Below are 16,980 nucleotides of genomic sequence, written 5' to 3' on the forward strand. Positions count from 1 at the left end.
AAACTCATTGCACAGGCTAGAATGGATACAGGGGTATACCCTCAACCAGTGGGCACAGTCTAGTGTCGATTGATGTCTGATGATGACCAGTTGTCCAGCAGATGCTGGGATGTTCAACTGCATGACGGCTGTCTGATTAAGGCCGCCAGCTCCTAGTTGCCTGATGGTTTGCTCTGCGAGTATAAATGACATTCCAATGACTGTTCATTTGACTGCCTTGCAGTGAAGGCATGCACTGCTAATTGGCTCAGTGCTGTGTCAATGAGTTCTTACGAGTGTGTTGCCACATGTTGACATAATGTGTGGGGCATTTTGCAGGTTGGCCATATCGTCAGCCAAATTCTGAATTTCAGTTGCATCATGTTAACTTGTCTGCACCAAAACATGCCTCCCATCTTTGAAGAAATTCTGTCCTTGAATATAGTTTGTTTCTTCTTTGTTGAAAGCTAGCTAGAACAGACATTCATACTACACAATTTGAAACAAGTAGTCTCTCAGCAGTTTCTGTAGTACTAGTGACTGACTAGTTCTGAAAGCTGTGCAAATGGGCTGTGAACATACAGTCAGATAGCTGATATATGTTACTGTTGCCAACATTGTTCACACTTGGGTGTACTTTTTATAGTCCACTCACTGTTTCATGCAACATTTTCTACACATCACCACGTCTCTAGGCAAATCTAGTCCAAAAACACTTACATTCTATGATATTCACTTGTCCATTTGGCAACAGTGTTAAACCATGTCATAGAGATAGGGATTCTGGGAGGTTTCCTACGATTACCATATTGGTCTCATTTGACCTATCTGCAATTACATAAAATTACATACTTGCTCATTTCCATGAATTATCCCTCCTTAAATGAAGAGATTCATCAACATATCATTCATACTCATCAACATATTCATCTTATTCCCCATGTTATCCCTCATCCTATCAACCCAGTATATCTTATCACTATGTTGTGAAATCTGCTACTTGAAGTAGAAGCACATGAATTCAGCAAGAAGAACCTCTCATCCCAGAATGACACAGTCAGCATACCATGTTCTGTAAGCTCTGTGATAGCACTAACATTTTTGTTTAACGACAAGTGGTCCACCAGTTTCAGCCTGTGCAGCCTTATTTCAACTCCTGTTACTTAGCTAACAGTTCCATCTCCTCATATTTCCCTGAAACATGATATGTTCTTTCATTGTGCTTCCTATAGTTCTTTACACCTCTCAGGTAGATTCACTACTAATAAGTTGACTGAACTTCAAGGGACCTGCAGCAGTATAATGACGAAGTTACAGTCAGTGACCCATTTCACATCCATGTAGTGTCTCAGCACCCTGCTGCTCTGTTTTAAGTCAGTGTTGTAGGATTAGTAGACAAAAAATCTGAACCATAAGACACTGTTATGACACTGATCAATTTTTTATCCTGTCAGTGCTGTATTATGACTTTCTACTACCTCTCTAGAGAGTAGAATCACTGACTGGAGTGCCTTGCAGAAACTGAAAGAACAAAGAAAGAAGCTTCATGACAAAACTTCTTTTGATAAACTACATTTACACTTGTCTGCTACATACACTCATTTAAATTTCCCCACTATTCACAGTTTGCCAGATATTAGCAATGCACTTTCTCTACATTGCCTCTTGTAGTGCTCTCTTTGTCAGCAAGCACTACACACTACATCATGCAACTTGGTATATAGATCTACAGGACCTAGTAGTTTACACTGAGAGCATATAGGAAGAGGACGGACACAAACCCAGGAATAAAAGATACAAGGAACCCACGCGTGGTGACAGAACACACATGCTGCTACTGACACCACTGCAGAGACTTGAAGTGTGTTGACCTCTAGGGTGGGTGGTAGAGAAGCAGTTCTGGTTTGTCAGGATGGCATTCAGCTGTCGTGCATGGACGTTTTGATGAGATGGTGGAGGCTACAGAAATCCATCAGAAGTGAAGTTGGCTGCAGGAAGACTGGAAGACTGATGGCATTCAAGAAAACTCTTTACTGTTCCACCTGCAAGAGCAGATATAGGTGTGTGTCTTCATAAGGTAGTCACAGCCTATTGTTGAGTTACTTGTCTTTATGTCACTGTAGCTGTGACGGACATACCTAAAAGCCACACTTCCTGCTGGCAGGCAGCATGGCTGCTTTGTGGTGTTGATGCGTCAGGTGCTTAAACAGCAGCTGGTGGTCAAGGCCCCAGTGGCTTTGCTGGTGCTAGCTGTGTCGTCGACAGTGCTGGGCAGCAGTGTGGAGGTGCAGCAGCATGGCATCTCGAACACCAGTCTTTGGTATACGGGTGGCAGGCTGACGATGATGACAGTTGTCCAGTGGATGCTAGGTTCAAATGGTTCTGAGCACTATGGGACTTAACATCTGAGGTCATCAGTCCCCTAGAACTTAAGAACTACTTAAATCTAACTAACCCAAGGACATCACATGCATCCATGCCTGAGGCAGGATTCGAACCTGCGACCGTAGCGGTCGCACAGTTCCAGACTGAAGTGCCTAGAACCACTTGGCCACACTGGCTGGTGGATGCTAGGGTTTCAACAGCACAGTGGCCATATCTTTATGGTCACCAGCTTGACCGTGTCTGGTGGCTTGCTTAGTGCATATAAATAACACACTGGTAACCACTTGTTTGACAGTCTGGCAGAGAAGGTACGCACTGCCGATTGGCGCAATGCTGCATTGACAAGTTGTTATGAGCGATGCCACAAGTTGATGTAACATTTCACAGGTCAACATTGTTGTCAGCCAAGTGCCTTTGGGATGGTAACTGGAACACCCGTTCTCGAATTTTCTTGGTGTCATGTAGTGCAACACATGAATGAAATTTTATTCAAATCTCATGTGCTGCAGCTGTCTTTTTGTATATATATATCAGCCTTCATGAAAAATGAAGATCCAGGTTGAGACACACCTACTAGTGTTACAATTTATTGCTTTGTTATGTTTTCACATTTCCAAGTTACTGCCATTACAGAATTGATTGTTTGGTCATGTTACATGATAGCAGGTACAACAAACTTCTATATCTTTCAGCTGGGACACCATTGTTATTAATGTAATCTCTTTTTTCAGAGAGAATATTTTATATGACATTCTTACAATATTGTCAAAAAAATCTAGCTTTGTATTTGCAGGATTGCATTAATTTGAAACTGATTGTGCATACATGGGATTTGACATACGTAACAATGTTAAATTTCTTTATTTAGTGCAACTGTCTTCAACAGTGTGTTTGCTCTTTGAGTTTAGTTTCACATAATGGCCAGTTTTAATAATTGATTTACTATTTCCTTCTTTTTCAAAACTGTATTACTTTAGCAGAACTATTTTCATGTAAAATATTGGTCCTTAAATCATTTCACTTAGAATTATCTGAAAAGCATCATCATAACCTGATAAAATTTCCATTTTGCATGTTATTCAGTGAAGTTGTAGATACACCTGTGATGTTAAAATTTACAGGATAATGTCTTTTATATATTTTCATACAATTTTGTCTTGTACTACTTATTATTTCTCCATTAGAAAAATCAGAACACACTTCACACTTGTTTTAAATTCAAGATTACCTACATAAAATATCTGTAATTATGTAAAAGACTTTATGCTATCCTTTGCAAATAGCAACTCTTTTTCAGTACTTTCATTTTTACAATGGTAGTTTTTACAAAGCACATAGATATCTATCATGATTAATAATTCATGCTGCAGATGCAGCATGATGAAGGGCTTTTGCGATCACTGGTTGTCAAAAAGATATCTGTGTTGGTCAGCTAGCCTTAGCTTGCCAAAAATTGGAAGATACTGCTACCACACTGACATGTTGTCCATACACTCTGCTTCAAACAGAGCAAATACAATTGCATTAACACAGTGACATCATATTTAAATACCATACTGGTTGCTATGAAATGGAATTTAATACATATTAGCTGGTATGATTGTTTTACATATCAGCTAGTATGACTGTAGGGTATAAGTAGACCTCAAAACAGTCTTCTAAATGCGGAACAGCACCACACTTTTTACATAACCATACAGTTTCACTTCTTTTACATCTGTGACTACAGCTCGTCTTTCAGTGCAGTTGGGTTAGTTACATGAAATAACATAAAATATTAATCAACATTATTTACATGCTTTATGGTAGTGTATTGATTACAAATAGCGCTTGATCTAATATCTTGTATGTCATCCATCAAGGGGAAGAGACTATAGTGTCAGGCATGATTATTTGGGACTGAACAGTTTGTTGCTTACAACCAGGAGCTGAGTTGTGCAGAAAACTGGTTTTTGTAAAATTCAGGCAATCTTATTTCAATATAATTTATGTTTTATGCTTTTGTGTACTTTGGGAATGAGTGTAATTATCAAGACTTATGAATTATTAGCATGAAGAGAATACTGCAGCATTTGTTTCCTAATTTTAAGGTAAGGATATGAAAAATAGTCAGCAGGTCTTTGTCTTTCTCCAAACTGCAAATAGTAGCATAGTATATACAGATAATACCAATTTTTTTTTTTAAATCATCAGTTCTTTTACTAAAATGCCAAAGGTTCGCTGTTCTGCATTTTATTTTATATTTATAAACTTTGGGCAGCAAGTAAAATATTGTATGTCTATTGAATACATTGAGTGGAGTTTTCCCCTTGTTTTCCAAACAAAATCTTTTCATTTTGAGTTGTATCAAAGCAGAGAAATATCTGTTATTTAAGAAATTATGAGAGATGAGTTCTAGAATTTCCCGAAAGATGCTGTATATTCAATGAAAGAAATAGGATAGATATGTGTGTTGCCTTAAATTATGCAACAAATTGAACTTCATCCTTTTGTAATGACATAATAAATATTTTTGTGTGTGGTATGTGCCTTGTGTTGTGCTCATTTCTAATTTTGCTCACAGTGTGAAAATAAATGTGGACTGACATTCGAGACTCGAGAAGCGCATTGTGTCAGTGAGGCTGGGGTCAGTTACCCTGAAAAATTCTGTCAACCGTACCTGCTAGAAGAACTCAAAAGACCTTGTAAAAGTCCGCGACCTTGTGATCATGAGTGGTTTGCCTCACAGTGGAGTGACGTAAGTGTGTCTATTGATTTCATTTTCTTTTCTTGTTTTCAGAACACCAACAAAAAATGTTTTACTGTGTCCTGTCATTCTATATATGTATCAGTTACATCTGATGTGCAACAGCTCAGGCATAAATTTTATTGTTGACCTTCATCTGTTTCTAGTGCTCAGCAGAGTGTGGCACTGGCATTCAGACACGAAAAGTTTTTTGTGGCGCCTTTGATGGTGATAGAGTGAAGCGAGTGGATAATGAAAACTGTGACTTGAGTAGAAAATATGAAGAGGTTAGAAATTGCACAGGGAAAGAAGAGTGTCAAGGGCAATGGTACCATGGCCCATGGAGTAAGGTAAAACTTCCGCTTTTATTGTAAATGAATGAAGTATATTTTTGCAAAACGTATGCTTTGTTTTACAATGTGTATGGCAGTTTTTGTTTTTTTGTTTTTAGTGTGATAAAGAATGTGGTGGAGGAACTAAAGTAAGACAAGTTCTCTGCTTGGTAGCAAATGAGACTGCTGATGTAAACAAATGTGATGCAGATAAATTCCCATTTAAAACAGATTCATGCAATAATCACCAGTGCAGTGAAGGTAAATGAAGAATCTCATGTTGTTTTTCTAATCATAAATAATTTCAGGTATCAGATAATGTACAGATGATGGTTTAGTCTGTAATTACCTTGAACACTTTGTGTCACGTAGTCAACATTATTCTGTTACTAGTTTTAACAGCATACAATCATTGCATGACAATCAAAAGAATCATGGCAGAAAATATCATTTTCTCTAAGAATTACAACTATCATGCCTTTTGAGTTTTCCTGTGTGATTCTTCTTTTAGAGGGAACTCTGTAAGTAAATGCACTTGTATTTCTGCTCGACAGGTTGAAAGTACTGACTCAACAATGACATACTGTACTCTGTGGTTTTTCATGTTGGCTGTGCTGGCTCAGTAAATAGCTTTATTCCTAGTGATTTGAGAACACTTTATAATGACTGTCTTGTTGCCCATATGCACCAAGGAAGAAATGCGGGATAGTGATTCATTTTCTGTACTCTGGAAGGACTAAACCTGTGAAAATTATTGCAGAATAGTATGTGAAAAGTTTGTGACTGCCATAAATTGCTTTAAAAGCAGATATGTGTCTGCCTGTGATGAAGAGCATTCAAGTAGCCAATCTACTTCGAAAACTGACAGGAGAATTGATACAGCTGATCAAATGGTTCATGATGATATCATGCCAAAATTTATGATTTTGCACATAAATTGGACATTAGCCATGGTTCATCATTTGCAATTGTCCATGAATCTCAATAAATAAATAAATAAATAAATTGCTAAGTTTGTGCTTGTTGTGTACCAGACCAATTGACAGACAAACACAAACAGGAAGTTTGAATTGTTTTCGAGTATTTAGCCAGATGAGGTCATCCAAATTGTGCAATATTTCAGGAAGCTGGCTTCTAGCCATCTTAAGGCAGTGCTGTTGACTGACTGTCATCCACTTGGTTCTGTAGTATATACTCCCTCTCACTTGTTGGCAATCTTTAGCAGGTGGTACTCAAACTTGGCTCTGCTGGCAAGGTGGAGGTGGCAGTACACTGCTGGGATACAAGCAGCCGTCCTTTCTCTGCTGTCACCTTCAGGGTGGCATGTTGCTATTGTGGAGGAGGTGCATTTGTGTTTTATGGTATCAGTTCTTCATTTGGTGTGGTATGAGCAGATCTTCCCACAGCCTGTTGTGCTTGGAACGTGCTCTAGCCTGGACTGAAGTCTTACTTAACTGGAAACTGCAATCTTTATTTATCAGTTCATGGTGTATCCAGATCTCTACGGATCTTTCACAGTTGCATATAATAATCATTGATGAGACATGAATATGTCACTATGAACCGCAGAGTAAGTTAGAGAGCACGGTGTGGAAACACCCATCTTTGCCTACAGCAAAAAAGTTAAAAACCTAGGAAAATTGAAGATGATAGTGTTTTTAGAAATTAAAGACCCCTTGTTGATTCCTTACACTTATAAAGGTCAAACAGTGAATAGTGACAGCTACCGTTAACTACTGTGAGATCTGAAACCCAAATCAAAACAAAGCGGAGAGGGAAGCTTTCAAAAAGTGTGAATTTTGTCTCAGGGTAATGGCCACCCTCATATGACTATCAAACAATCCACTGTATTCAAACTCTTTGTCTTGAAGTGCTGGAGCATCCACCATACAGTCTTGGTTTAGCTCCAATTGATTTTCACCTTTTTGGTATAATGAATGAGCATTTGTATGTAAGTTTTCTTTGGATGTGGTGCAAGAGTAGATGTGCATGATGGTACAGAACTTCTTGCAGTACAGAATAAGGAAATTTGTTAAGGGATGGATCAAGTGCATAGAGGTTGAGGGAGAAGTGATGTAACTTAGAATATTGTTCCTCAATAAAAAATTTCTTTTGAAAAATTTTTATGTTTTGATTGGTCCTTGTAGCAATCCACTAATACAACTAGCAATTCCTCATGTGAGTGAGATAAAATAATGAATGGAAACAATGAAAAATAAAACATTGTGTAAAACATAAAGCACCAATTAAAATTAAATCTGTAATGTTTCTTAACAATTTGTTTGTAGTGGATTGATTGCACAGCTGTTACTTGAGTCATTGTTCTTCATAATAGTAAACTTGTTTTTACTTGAGAGCCAGTGAACAATTTCCTTTCTCTTTACAGATGAAGTCATCACTACAGATGATGAGGTCTCATTGGAGGAAGAATGTGAAGAAGAGGAAGAAATTTACTTCACTACAGATACTGTCTTGGAAGCTTCATCTATGGTGAATTAAATATATTTACAAAACAATATTTTGAAATTGTTACCATAACAAAACTTAAAACAAAAATGAGGAAAGACAGCCACTCACCTGCAGTTGATTGATGGCTGGCTGTGTTTTCATAGGGGTGTGCATTTGTTTCTCTCTCTCTCTCTCTCTCTCTCTCTCTCCCTCCCTCCCTCCCTCCCTCCCTCCTACCCTCCTTCCCTCCCTCCCTCCTTCCCTCTCTCTCTCTCTCTCTCTCTCTCTCTCTCTCTCTCTCTCCCTCCCTCCCCCCTCCATCCCCATCCCACCTCCCTTTGTGTGGGACTGAAGGGAAGGTGGGGTGGGGGTGCTTCTTTAACTGGATAAAAATAGAAGCTCATTCAGGAGCTAGTGATATTTTAAGTTTTTCCATGTGCTATGCGTGAAGAGTGGTTGCCTTTCCTCATTTTTATTTTGAAATTGTAGTAGATAAAATAATTGTTCTCTATAAGAAAAGGGCACATGTATATTAAAAATAACTTAAATTTGAGCTATTAGTGTATTCATGAAAATTTATCACTTTTTAAATATCATCCAAATATCATCTCATTGTTAAATGCTCCAGCCATATCATGTCCTACATCCTGTGGATGAGGCACGGGAGAGATTGTATATTTTATTATGATGGTTGCCTTTTGAGCAGATGCTTGGACATAGGAAGCCAAGTGCCCTCACTTTATCCTGAACTGTTGTTTGAAGAGTTCATTCAGATTCAGTATCACAGTTGTTGATGATGTACGATTGTCAGCTTCCTGGATTAGTCCATTTCAACACATGCCTTTATGTCATCAGAAACAGGTGATAGGAACATTATTTATATCTTTTACATGCTATATGAATTCACTGTCTACACTAAATTAGCTGATGCAGTTGTTAAAGGCCTTGCACTTTCAATTGCAAGGAGTAGACCTCAAATCTTTGTCCAACCATCAAGTTTAAGGAATTCGTAGTTTCACTTCAGGCATGTCCTAGGATAGTTCCTTGCAATCTTCTGACCCTTCATATCCCAAGTGAGCTTGTATTCTAGCGATGTTCAGATGTCATTTATTTTGCCAACACTCAGCGTCAGCTCTTCGTTGTAGACATTTTCTAGAATCGATACCAATCAATGGAAGTTATCTGTTGGTGGATGATATGGGCACTTCCACTGGAGACCCTTCAGTAACGGTATATCCATTGCTAGCAGTGAGGCAGGGTTTTGTAATTTCATAATGCCTGCAGCCAGTTGGGGAAGTATCTTAAAGTAACAATATCACAGGTACTCCAAAAATGTGTAGTTAGTAAGATCTGATGTAGACTCCTAGGAAATGCTTTGTTCTTGTGTTTGATTACTTTTCTTAAGCTTGAACATCTCCACTTTACTAATGAACATGGGTTCCACAGACACGTGTGAACTTGCTTGCCCTGTACATGAAATCTGTTACATGCCATCCCATAAGAAACAAATTATGCCTTCATAAAACATTGGGCCAATTTAATGACTGGTTTGAAGACTTCCTGGCAGTAAGAACGCAGTAATTTGTTTTCAGTGAGAAGGCATTATTAGCAAAAGTAGCATTGGGTATATGTGAAGCAATAGGAGTGTTGCTGTACATATACCCTTGTGGGCTATTGAATGAGAGATCAGTTCTGCAACCTTTGTCAAGTGCCAAAGTTTGGTGATCGGGATGACTGGGATGATGTCAAACCTTGTATTGGCAATTGACTTGACAGACAAGAGTAGGTTGGACAAGGCATGCAATAGCAGTGCAGTTGATCACAGCTAGCTTGTGCGTTCCTGGTATATGGAACACCCTCATTACTAGGTCCATATAGGGACTGGGTTTTTCATGTACCACTGAATCAAAGGTGTACTATGAATACTTCAGTTTGGAGAAAACCACTGCCATCAAGTCAGCTGTCATGATCATGAGCAAGAACATGTTGACAGTTATTGATATTGAACATTGTGAATTATGACATTGAATAGATGAATTACAGTGAAACACATTCACTAAATATATACTGGGTAATGAATGATGAACTACCGTATCACCCAATCATTGCGTGGTGCAAGAACTATTGCCCCAGATGCACTCCTCTGCTTGCTAAATGTACAGTTCACAGACATTAACATTGGCATCAGGAACACTACCAGCTGGATGTTTGAAGCATGGAAAAAAATGTTATTTGGTCTGATGAGTTGTGGTATTTGTGTTGCTATATGCCAATGACAGTAAAAAAAAAAGCAACGTGAGACAACGTGCCCCAGTTGACAACAGTGTGCTCTTCAAGCTGGTGGTGAAGTTATTTTTGTTTGGGAAATGTTTACGGAGAGTGAAATGGATCTCCTTATAAATTTTCCATTGCCTCTCAATATCGAATAAAACGGAATCTCTAGTTCAACTAAGTGAAGGGAGGAAGGTGAAAGTGAGGTCATTAGAGATGGAATAGCCCAATGGCCTTGCTGCAGTGGTAACACCGATTCCCATCAGATCAGTAAAGTTAAGTGCTGTTGGGTTTGGCTTGCACTTGAAAAGTATGACCGTCTGGCTCTAACAAGCACTGTTCGCAAGCAGATTACACTCAGCCCTTGTGGGGCCATTTGAGGAGCTACTTGATTGAGAAATAGTGGCTCTGGTCATGAAAACTAACAATGGATGAGAGAGCAGTGTACTGACCACATGCCCTTCCATATCTGCATCCAGTGACACCTGTTGGCTGAGAATGACCCGGCAGTAGTCATTACTGTTGGTCGTTCCAAGGGCTGTTCATAAGAATTTTAGTTTCAGTTTTAGAGGTAGAACATAAGTTTGAATTACCTTCGCCTTTTTCAAAGGAGTCATCGTGGCATTCACCAGGATTACTGCTTAGGGATTTGAAGTGCTGTCCTCCGGTTTTGTTTGGTTGATCATCTGTGTCTGTTTCCTCACAAACAGCACCCTGCAGGCCACATGTACCTCCAGCAAGACAATACAGCAGTTACTGTTCACAAATTAGGTCAGAATGGTTTGAGAATCACTAGTTGGACTTGAGGATGCCTGGGTACACCCCTCCTATCTGGTTCCACCCAAGCCTTGAATGCCTCAATACATTACCATTGCAAAGCCTATGATTTTTTTAAAGTCAAACCCTGAAATGAATCCTCCTTCCCCAACATCCTCCTCTCACCGCTCACTGATGCCCTCCATTACTCTCCTAATCTCCATAACATCCTAGTCAAACCACAGGATATTCCCAAACCATTAATCCATATCCCAAGGTTCCTACCCCTTTAATAATCCTGACTGTAAAACCAGTCCCATGCATCCACCCACTACCACATAATATAGCTCTATCACTGATAAATCATACAATATCAAAGGCAGAACAACATGCAGAACCATATGTATTGTTTATCAGCTTACCTGTGCCCACTGTACTGCTTCTCATGTGGAAATGAGTGCCATTGAACTGGCTAAGCACATAAATGCGTGTAAAATAACTGTCATCTTTGTGACATGTAGTACCAGTTGCTGATCATGCCCTACAGCATGACTCAAGGAAACTGAATGCCTACTACACTGCATGAGCTATTTAAATCCCCCCACGTGATATTAGTTTCCCCTGTTCTCACAGGTGACTCCTTCTCATCTTATGGTCTGAGTAAACTGCCCTACAAGTGGGTATGCAGTATTTTTAACATTTTGAAAGGTGAATGACAACTCATAAGTAACGTTAAAAAAGTTTCAGCTCTGAACCTGTTAAAAATCTGGATAATACTGACTATTCTTTTCCTTTCCATGAGAGCTAGGGTGGGGCCATGGCCCCCACTTTCCCCAGGGTACAGGTTCTCTTGTTACCCCATCTTCTCCAACCTCTCCCTTCCTTGCTGCTTAGGAAGGAACTAATAGTTCTGAAACCTAGGACATTGTCATGTACTTTTATGTGTGTCTGCTGTTAACAGTAAATATTTCACTTCCTGAAAGTAAGTACTAACCAGCAATTCTATCTCATAATTTAAATGTTCTTAGAGGCTCACCTTCTGATGGGATTTATGAAATATGATGTATGAGTGACTGAGATTATCTTTAGTTAATTGAGAACCACTTTTGAAGCAGGAGAACCAGTCATAAGACTGTGTTTGACCTAGACCATTATCTCTATAAGCTTATTTCAAAAGTTCAAACTTGCTACAGTAAAAAATCATGTTTCATCATTTCCATCGTAAATCAGACATCACTCAAATCACCACAATTAATGTATCATTTTTCACTTAAATAACAATAGCTTGGAAACAAAAGATGTCACCATTGTGAGACAATGTGGTTACATGGTGGGATGTGTTGAACTGAGATTTGTTGGAAAAATCTTAAGGATGTTTAATATTGTCTACACAGATCAATTAACAAAATCTTAATTCAACCAATTCTTGAATGTTATTAAGTAAGTTTAATCAATGGACAAAATAAGATACAAATATGAGTTGTAAGATTCATTGCAGTTTTGTTTAATGAGGTCAAAAGCTTCACAGAAAAGCTCTTTCGTAATGAACTCCAATTGAAGGTGCTACAAAAGATGTGTAGTACATCACCAAAAGAGTTCCTTATATTATTCTGAAAAATAAACTGTATTCATAGATGAGTCAAGAAAGATATTACTTCCTGCAGCACACAGCTTACATAATCATTATGATGATATAATGATATAAATTGAGATATATTTGCACCTCACTTAATGAAAATTTTGTTCGTTCAAACTGATGTTAAGATGAAAGTAAGAGTTATCTCTCACCCATAAGTATCAAGGAAAATGATATTCTCAGCTAACTCCTTTCATAAAAATTCTTATGCAGTATAGTGTCTCAAGGGTTTAGTATGTGCATCATCTGTAATTTATAGCACTAGGGTGCTGAGGTATGTTGTTAGATAAAGCAGTAGAGGCCAATGGCAATACAAACAGCATCTTTATTCTCTGAGGTATATACAGTTTGAGTGCTACCTACAGATTCCTTACACAAATCTGAACTCCTTCCTTCAAAATTACAGATCAGTGCTCTAACTGAGCAAACTAGTGGAACATGATCATAATGTCCTCGCTAGTAATGACAGCAAAATCCTCTTTGCACAGTAGTATACTGTCACTATTCTTATAAAATTATTTGACTTGGAACACAATCTTCACACCACTCAATTAAATATTAATAGATGACACTTTCTTTTCATTGACTTCATGTCAGTACCAGAATGGTTGCTGACACTGCCAGCTTATGAACAATGCATTAAGATGTTGGCATTTCCCTACATCTCTCTGTAACAAAAATATGTGACATACAACTAAAATTTCATAGACAAATGTGCATTAAAGTATGAAAATTTAAATGAAGGCTAAACAAAAATTATTGTGAGATGAAGTTTTGAAATATTTGTGTACAGATACTGGATTCATTACGTTAAAATCTATTTAAAACAACAATTTATGTGGAGTCATTGAAACTGTATTCTTCAAACTAATCTCACATCTGTTTGAATATTGTTTTGATTTCTGATGTCATATAATTAATATTCTTGCCTTAACTGGAGACTTACCATCCATTTATATACATGTGTAAAGTTTTTTGTGTTTATTCTTTCAATTTTTACTGTAATCTAAATCCATGTGAAATCACATGAATCAGTTTTGTTTACTTCTTGCATTTTTTTTCCAGGGCAAAACTGAATCACCTAGCAGTGTTAAAGACATTGCTACAGTGACATCAGAAGTAGGAGCAGTTAGTGCTGATGGACTCCCATCTCAAACCTTCGTGGCAACAATCATGTCTGATAGTGTAGTTAGTGGTTTATCTTCTGTGAGTACTGTCAGTCTTTCTGAAGGTGCCACAGATACCAAAGGATCTCCAGAATCCAGTTTCTCAACAGCTGCAATGGCCGATGAGGAATTAATGCTAAGTGATGCAGCAAGCACCTTTGAAGATGAAGACACTGCTTATACAACAGACGCTTACGATGAAACGACAGATGACTTTTCCTCCACTGATGAAAGCTTCACAGATGAGCCTCATAGTCTGCCAGATACATCTGGAAGTGATGGCACTAGCTCTGAAGCCTCTCTTAGCACTTCAGTACCAGAGACCACTAGTGGGGAGGATGTTATGAGTACCGAAACTTACAGTAGCACTGACTCTCAATCACTTTCCAGTAGTCAAGCACCTGATACCACATCAGTTGGGACTACTGCCTCAGATACTGATGGAAGCACTAGTTTTGGAACTACTGTTAATCTTTATGAAACCAGTGTTGTTCCTGACACATCTACTTCTGTAGACTCTACCACTGCTGAAAGTATTACTGATAGTGGAACAGTAACTGCAGAGATAACAGGTGGAGAAACTGAAACAGCAGATGACACAACAGAGATTTCAGGGCTTATGACAACATCTTCAGGATTAGAAACAGATACTGTTACTGAATCATCTTCCACTGACACTTCCAGCAGCACAGCTAGTGATGAAAGCAGCAGCACAGCTAGTGATGAAAGCAGCAGCACAGCTAGTGATGAAAGCAGTAGCACAGCTAGTTATGAAAACAGCAGCACACCCACTGTTGAAAGCACAAGTGAAAGCAGTGATTCATCTACTGTTTCATCTGCAATTAGTTTAGAAGGAAGTACAACAACTGTGTCATCAGATGCAGAGGAATCCACAATTCCACAGTTTGAAGGAGAATTTGATGCTTCAGCATTTGCAAAAGCTGATGACACTATACCCCAACAAACAACTGAGGGAAGTTCAACAGCATACAGTGAAGTGACAACAGATGAACTGTATTCATCATCTTCAGATAGTTCATCATTGATTCCATCATCAACTTCAGAAAGTTCATTTTCTTCATTAACCCCAGGAAGTTCCTACCCAACAGAAGTTTCATCTGTTTCCACTTCAGAACCAGAAGTTTCACAGTCCACAGGAATATCTACATCACAAGAATCAGCTGGTACAGAAGTATTAACAAGCACAGAAATTTCAATGACTACTGAAGTATCAGCCAGCACAGAACCATCGGAAACTACAGAGGAAACAATTGCAGAAACTTCCACACCATGGGAAACTTCCATGGCAACAACAGTTTCACCAGCTGAAAGAACATCAGTCAGTTCAGAAACAACAGTTTCAGAAGAGACTGCTTCATCTGCAACACAAACTATGAGTACATCTGTAGCATCTGAAGAAACATCAGAAGTTGCTTCTACAACAGCTGATAAAGTCTTTACCGGAAGCACTGGAATTTTAGACTACACATCTACAAAAGAAGCAGCAGTAACAACAAAAAAAGAGAGTATGTATCACATCAGTGTTTGTATAGCAGCTTCTTCACCATTCTGATCAATTTTCTATGTTCTATGAGTAGAATTTGAATTTCACACTGTGCATGTGTAACACAAATTGCAGGCATTTAAAATTTTACTACTCCGTAACTTATCAAGGCATGCAACCAAAACACATGAAAAATAAATAATGAAAAAAATAAAAATTTTGAGTAGGAATATGTCTTCAATGAGATGATCCATTAGAAGCAAAAAGTTTGATTTCAGAACAGCACAATTAAGCCGGCGCAGATGAGAAATTCAAGAAGAGTAAAATAATATCACAGAGAAAAGTGTGCAGACTGTCCTATGGTAGATAATTACTATGTAAACAAGCAGACAACGAATCTCGATTGACTATGTAAAGAGTGTCAATTAGCATTGTACAACATCTAAATTCAGAATTCGAGGACTTACCTTCCGATAAATTTCAATCAAATAATATGGTAGAAGTAATGGCTTATGGCAACAGCAAGTGACTAGTGTGAAATAAGAGTTGTAAACTGCTCAATGAAGAAGCTAAACAGTGAGTCAAAATATTTTAAAAGACACACACTAATACTGGGAGAGCCATCTCAAATTGCAGTCAGAGATTTCTCACTTCTCAACCCCTTCCACTTTACTAAATAGGCATTTGGTGCTGCCTTTGTCTTCATTACCTCTCCATTTTTATGATAAAACTATTGATTAACTGATGAAATGTTTCCTTCGAATGGGAATCCATTTTATAGCTACAGTGATGCCAAGTGGTGCAGTGAATCTGTTTAGTCTGACATAAATATGGTATTTCAGAACAGCTTGAAAATATCAAGTCAGGTTAAAATCAGGTTTAAACAGTTCTATTTGTAACTGGCACTTTATTCTCATGAAATGACTTTCCTGTCTAGCAGAATTTGTAGGGAACTTCATGGTAATGTAATAAGGTAAAGGCTTCTTGTACCTCTTATTATATTACCGTTTCAAATACTTTTGGTGGTTTTGTTCCGTCATTCCAACTGTGCATATGTTATTGTCTCATACAATGGGGAATGGAACAAATTGTTACAAAATCTAATTTCCAGGCCAGTGTGTGACACCAAAAACTGCTCTCTTTAACAAAGTTATGGTGGAATTGTGAGTAGTTTTATGTTGCCCTCCATCTTATTAATTTATTCCTGTTATATATTTTCCTCTTATTATCTATGTTGCATTGTCAATGTACTGGCTAGAGAGAGCCATGTCACATTCACTTCTCTACAGACTGGTAGCATAAGTAAGCCAGAAAGCAGCAAAATGGCTGTGAGATACAGACAATTAGTATTCAGTCTGCTATGTTGTGGGCTGTTCAGGAATGTGTTGTATTGTGGGATTAAAATTTGGCAAGTGGTATATCCAAACCATTACTCTAAAGTTATTTTCAAGTGATTCTTGTGTCATATAATGGTAAAAAAAGAATTAGACATTTGATTACAGTGTGACATAATGAAATGAAATTGTAGTACTCTTTCCATGTCATTCAGTGTTTTGAGCACTATTTACTTTCTTCTTTAACATGTTTCATCATTTTTGGGGGGGGGGGGGGGGCTTTGGGTGGGGGGGAGTTACAAGTGTCTCTAAATTTGTATTCGTACTTCAGCAAGTTGCTCATTGTTATTATTATTATTATTATAGGTGTGGGTGGGAATGAATAGGGCTATGCTTCACAGTATGTAATCTGATGTATAAATTTCAGTACCCACAATATAGCAT

General features: G+C 38.1%; 1 protein-coding gene across 1 annotated transcript in view; it reads left to right on the forward strand.

Annotated features, from left to right (window-relative positions):
* The window catches only part of LOC126481282 (papilin), a 260,118-nt gene that overhangs the window by 54,881 nt on the left and 188,257 nt on the right, over positions 1-16,980 (forward strand). Inside the window, exons 9-13 of the mRNA XM_050104920.1 lie at positions 4,928-5,101; positions 5,257-5,439; positions 5,541-5,682; positions 7,808-7,911; positions 13,598-15,224. Coding sequence (XP_049960877.1) covers positions 4,928-5,101; positions 5,257-5,439; positions 5,541-5,682; positions 7,808-7,911; positions 13,598-15,224 — 2,230 coding nt within the window. The remainder of the gene's footprint in view (positions 1-4,927; positions 5,102-5,256; positions 5,440-5,540; positions 5,683-7,807; positions 7,912-13,597; positions 15,225-16,980) is intronic.

Source organism: Schistocerca serialis, chromosome 5 (genome assembly GCF_023864345.2).
Source record: "Schistocerca serialis cubense isolate TAMUIC-IGC-003099 chromosome 5, iqSchSeri2.2, whole genome shotgun sequence".
In the NCBI taxonomy this organism is placed as follows: Eukaryota; Metazoa; Arthropoda; class Insecta; order Orthoptera; family Acrididae; genus Schistocerca; species Schistocerca serialis.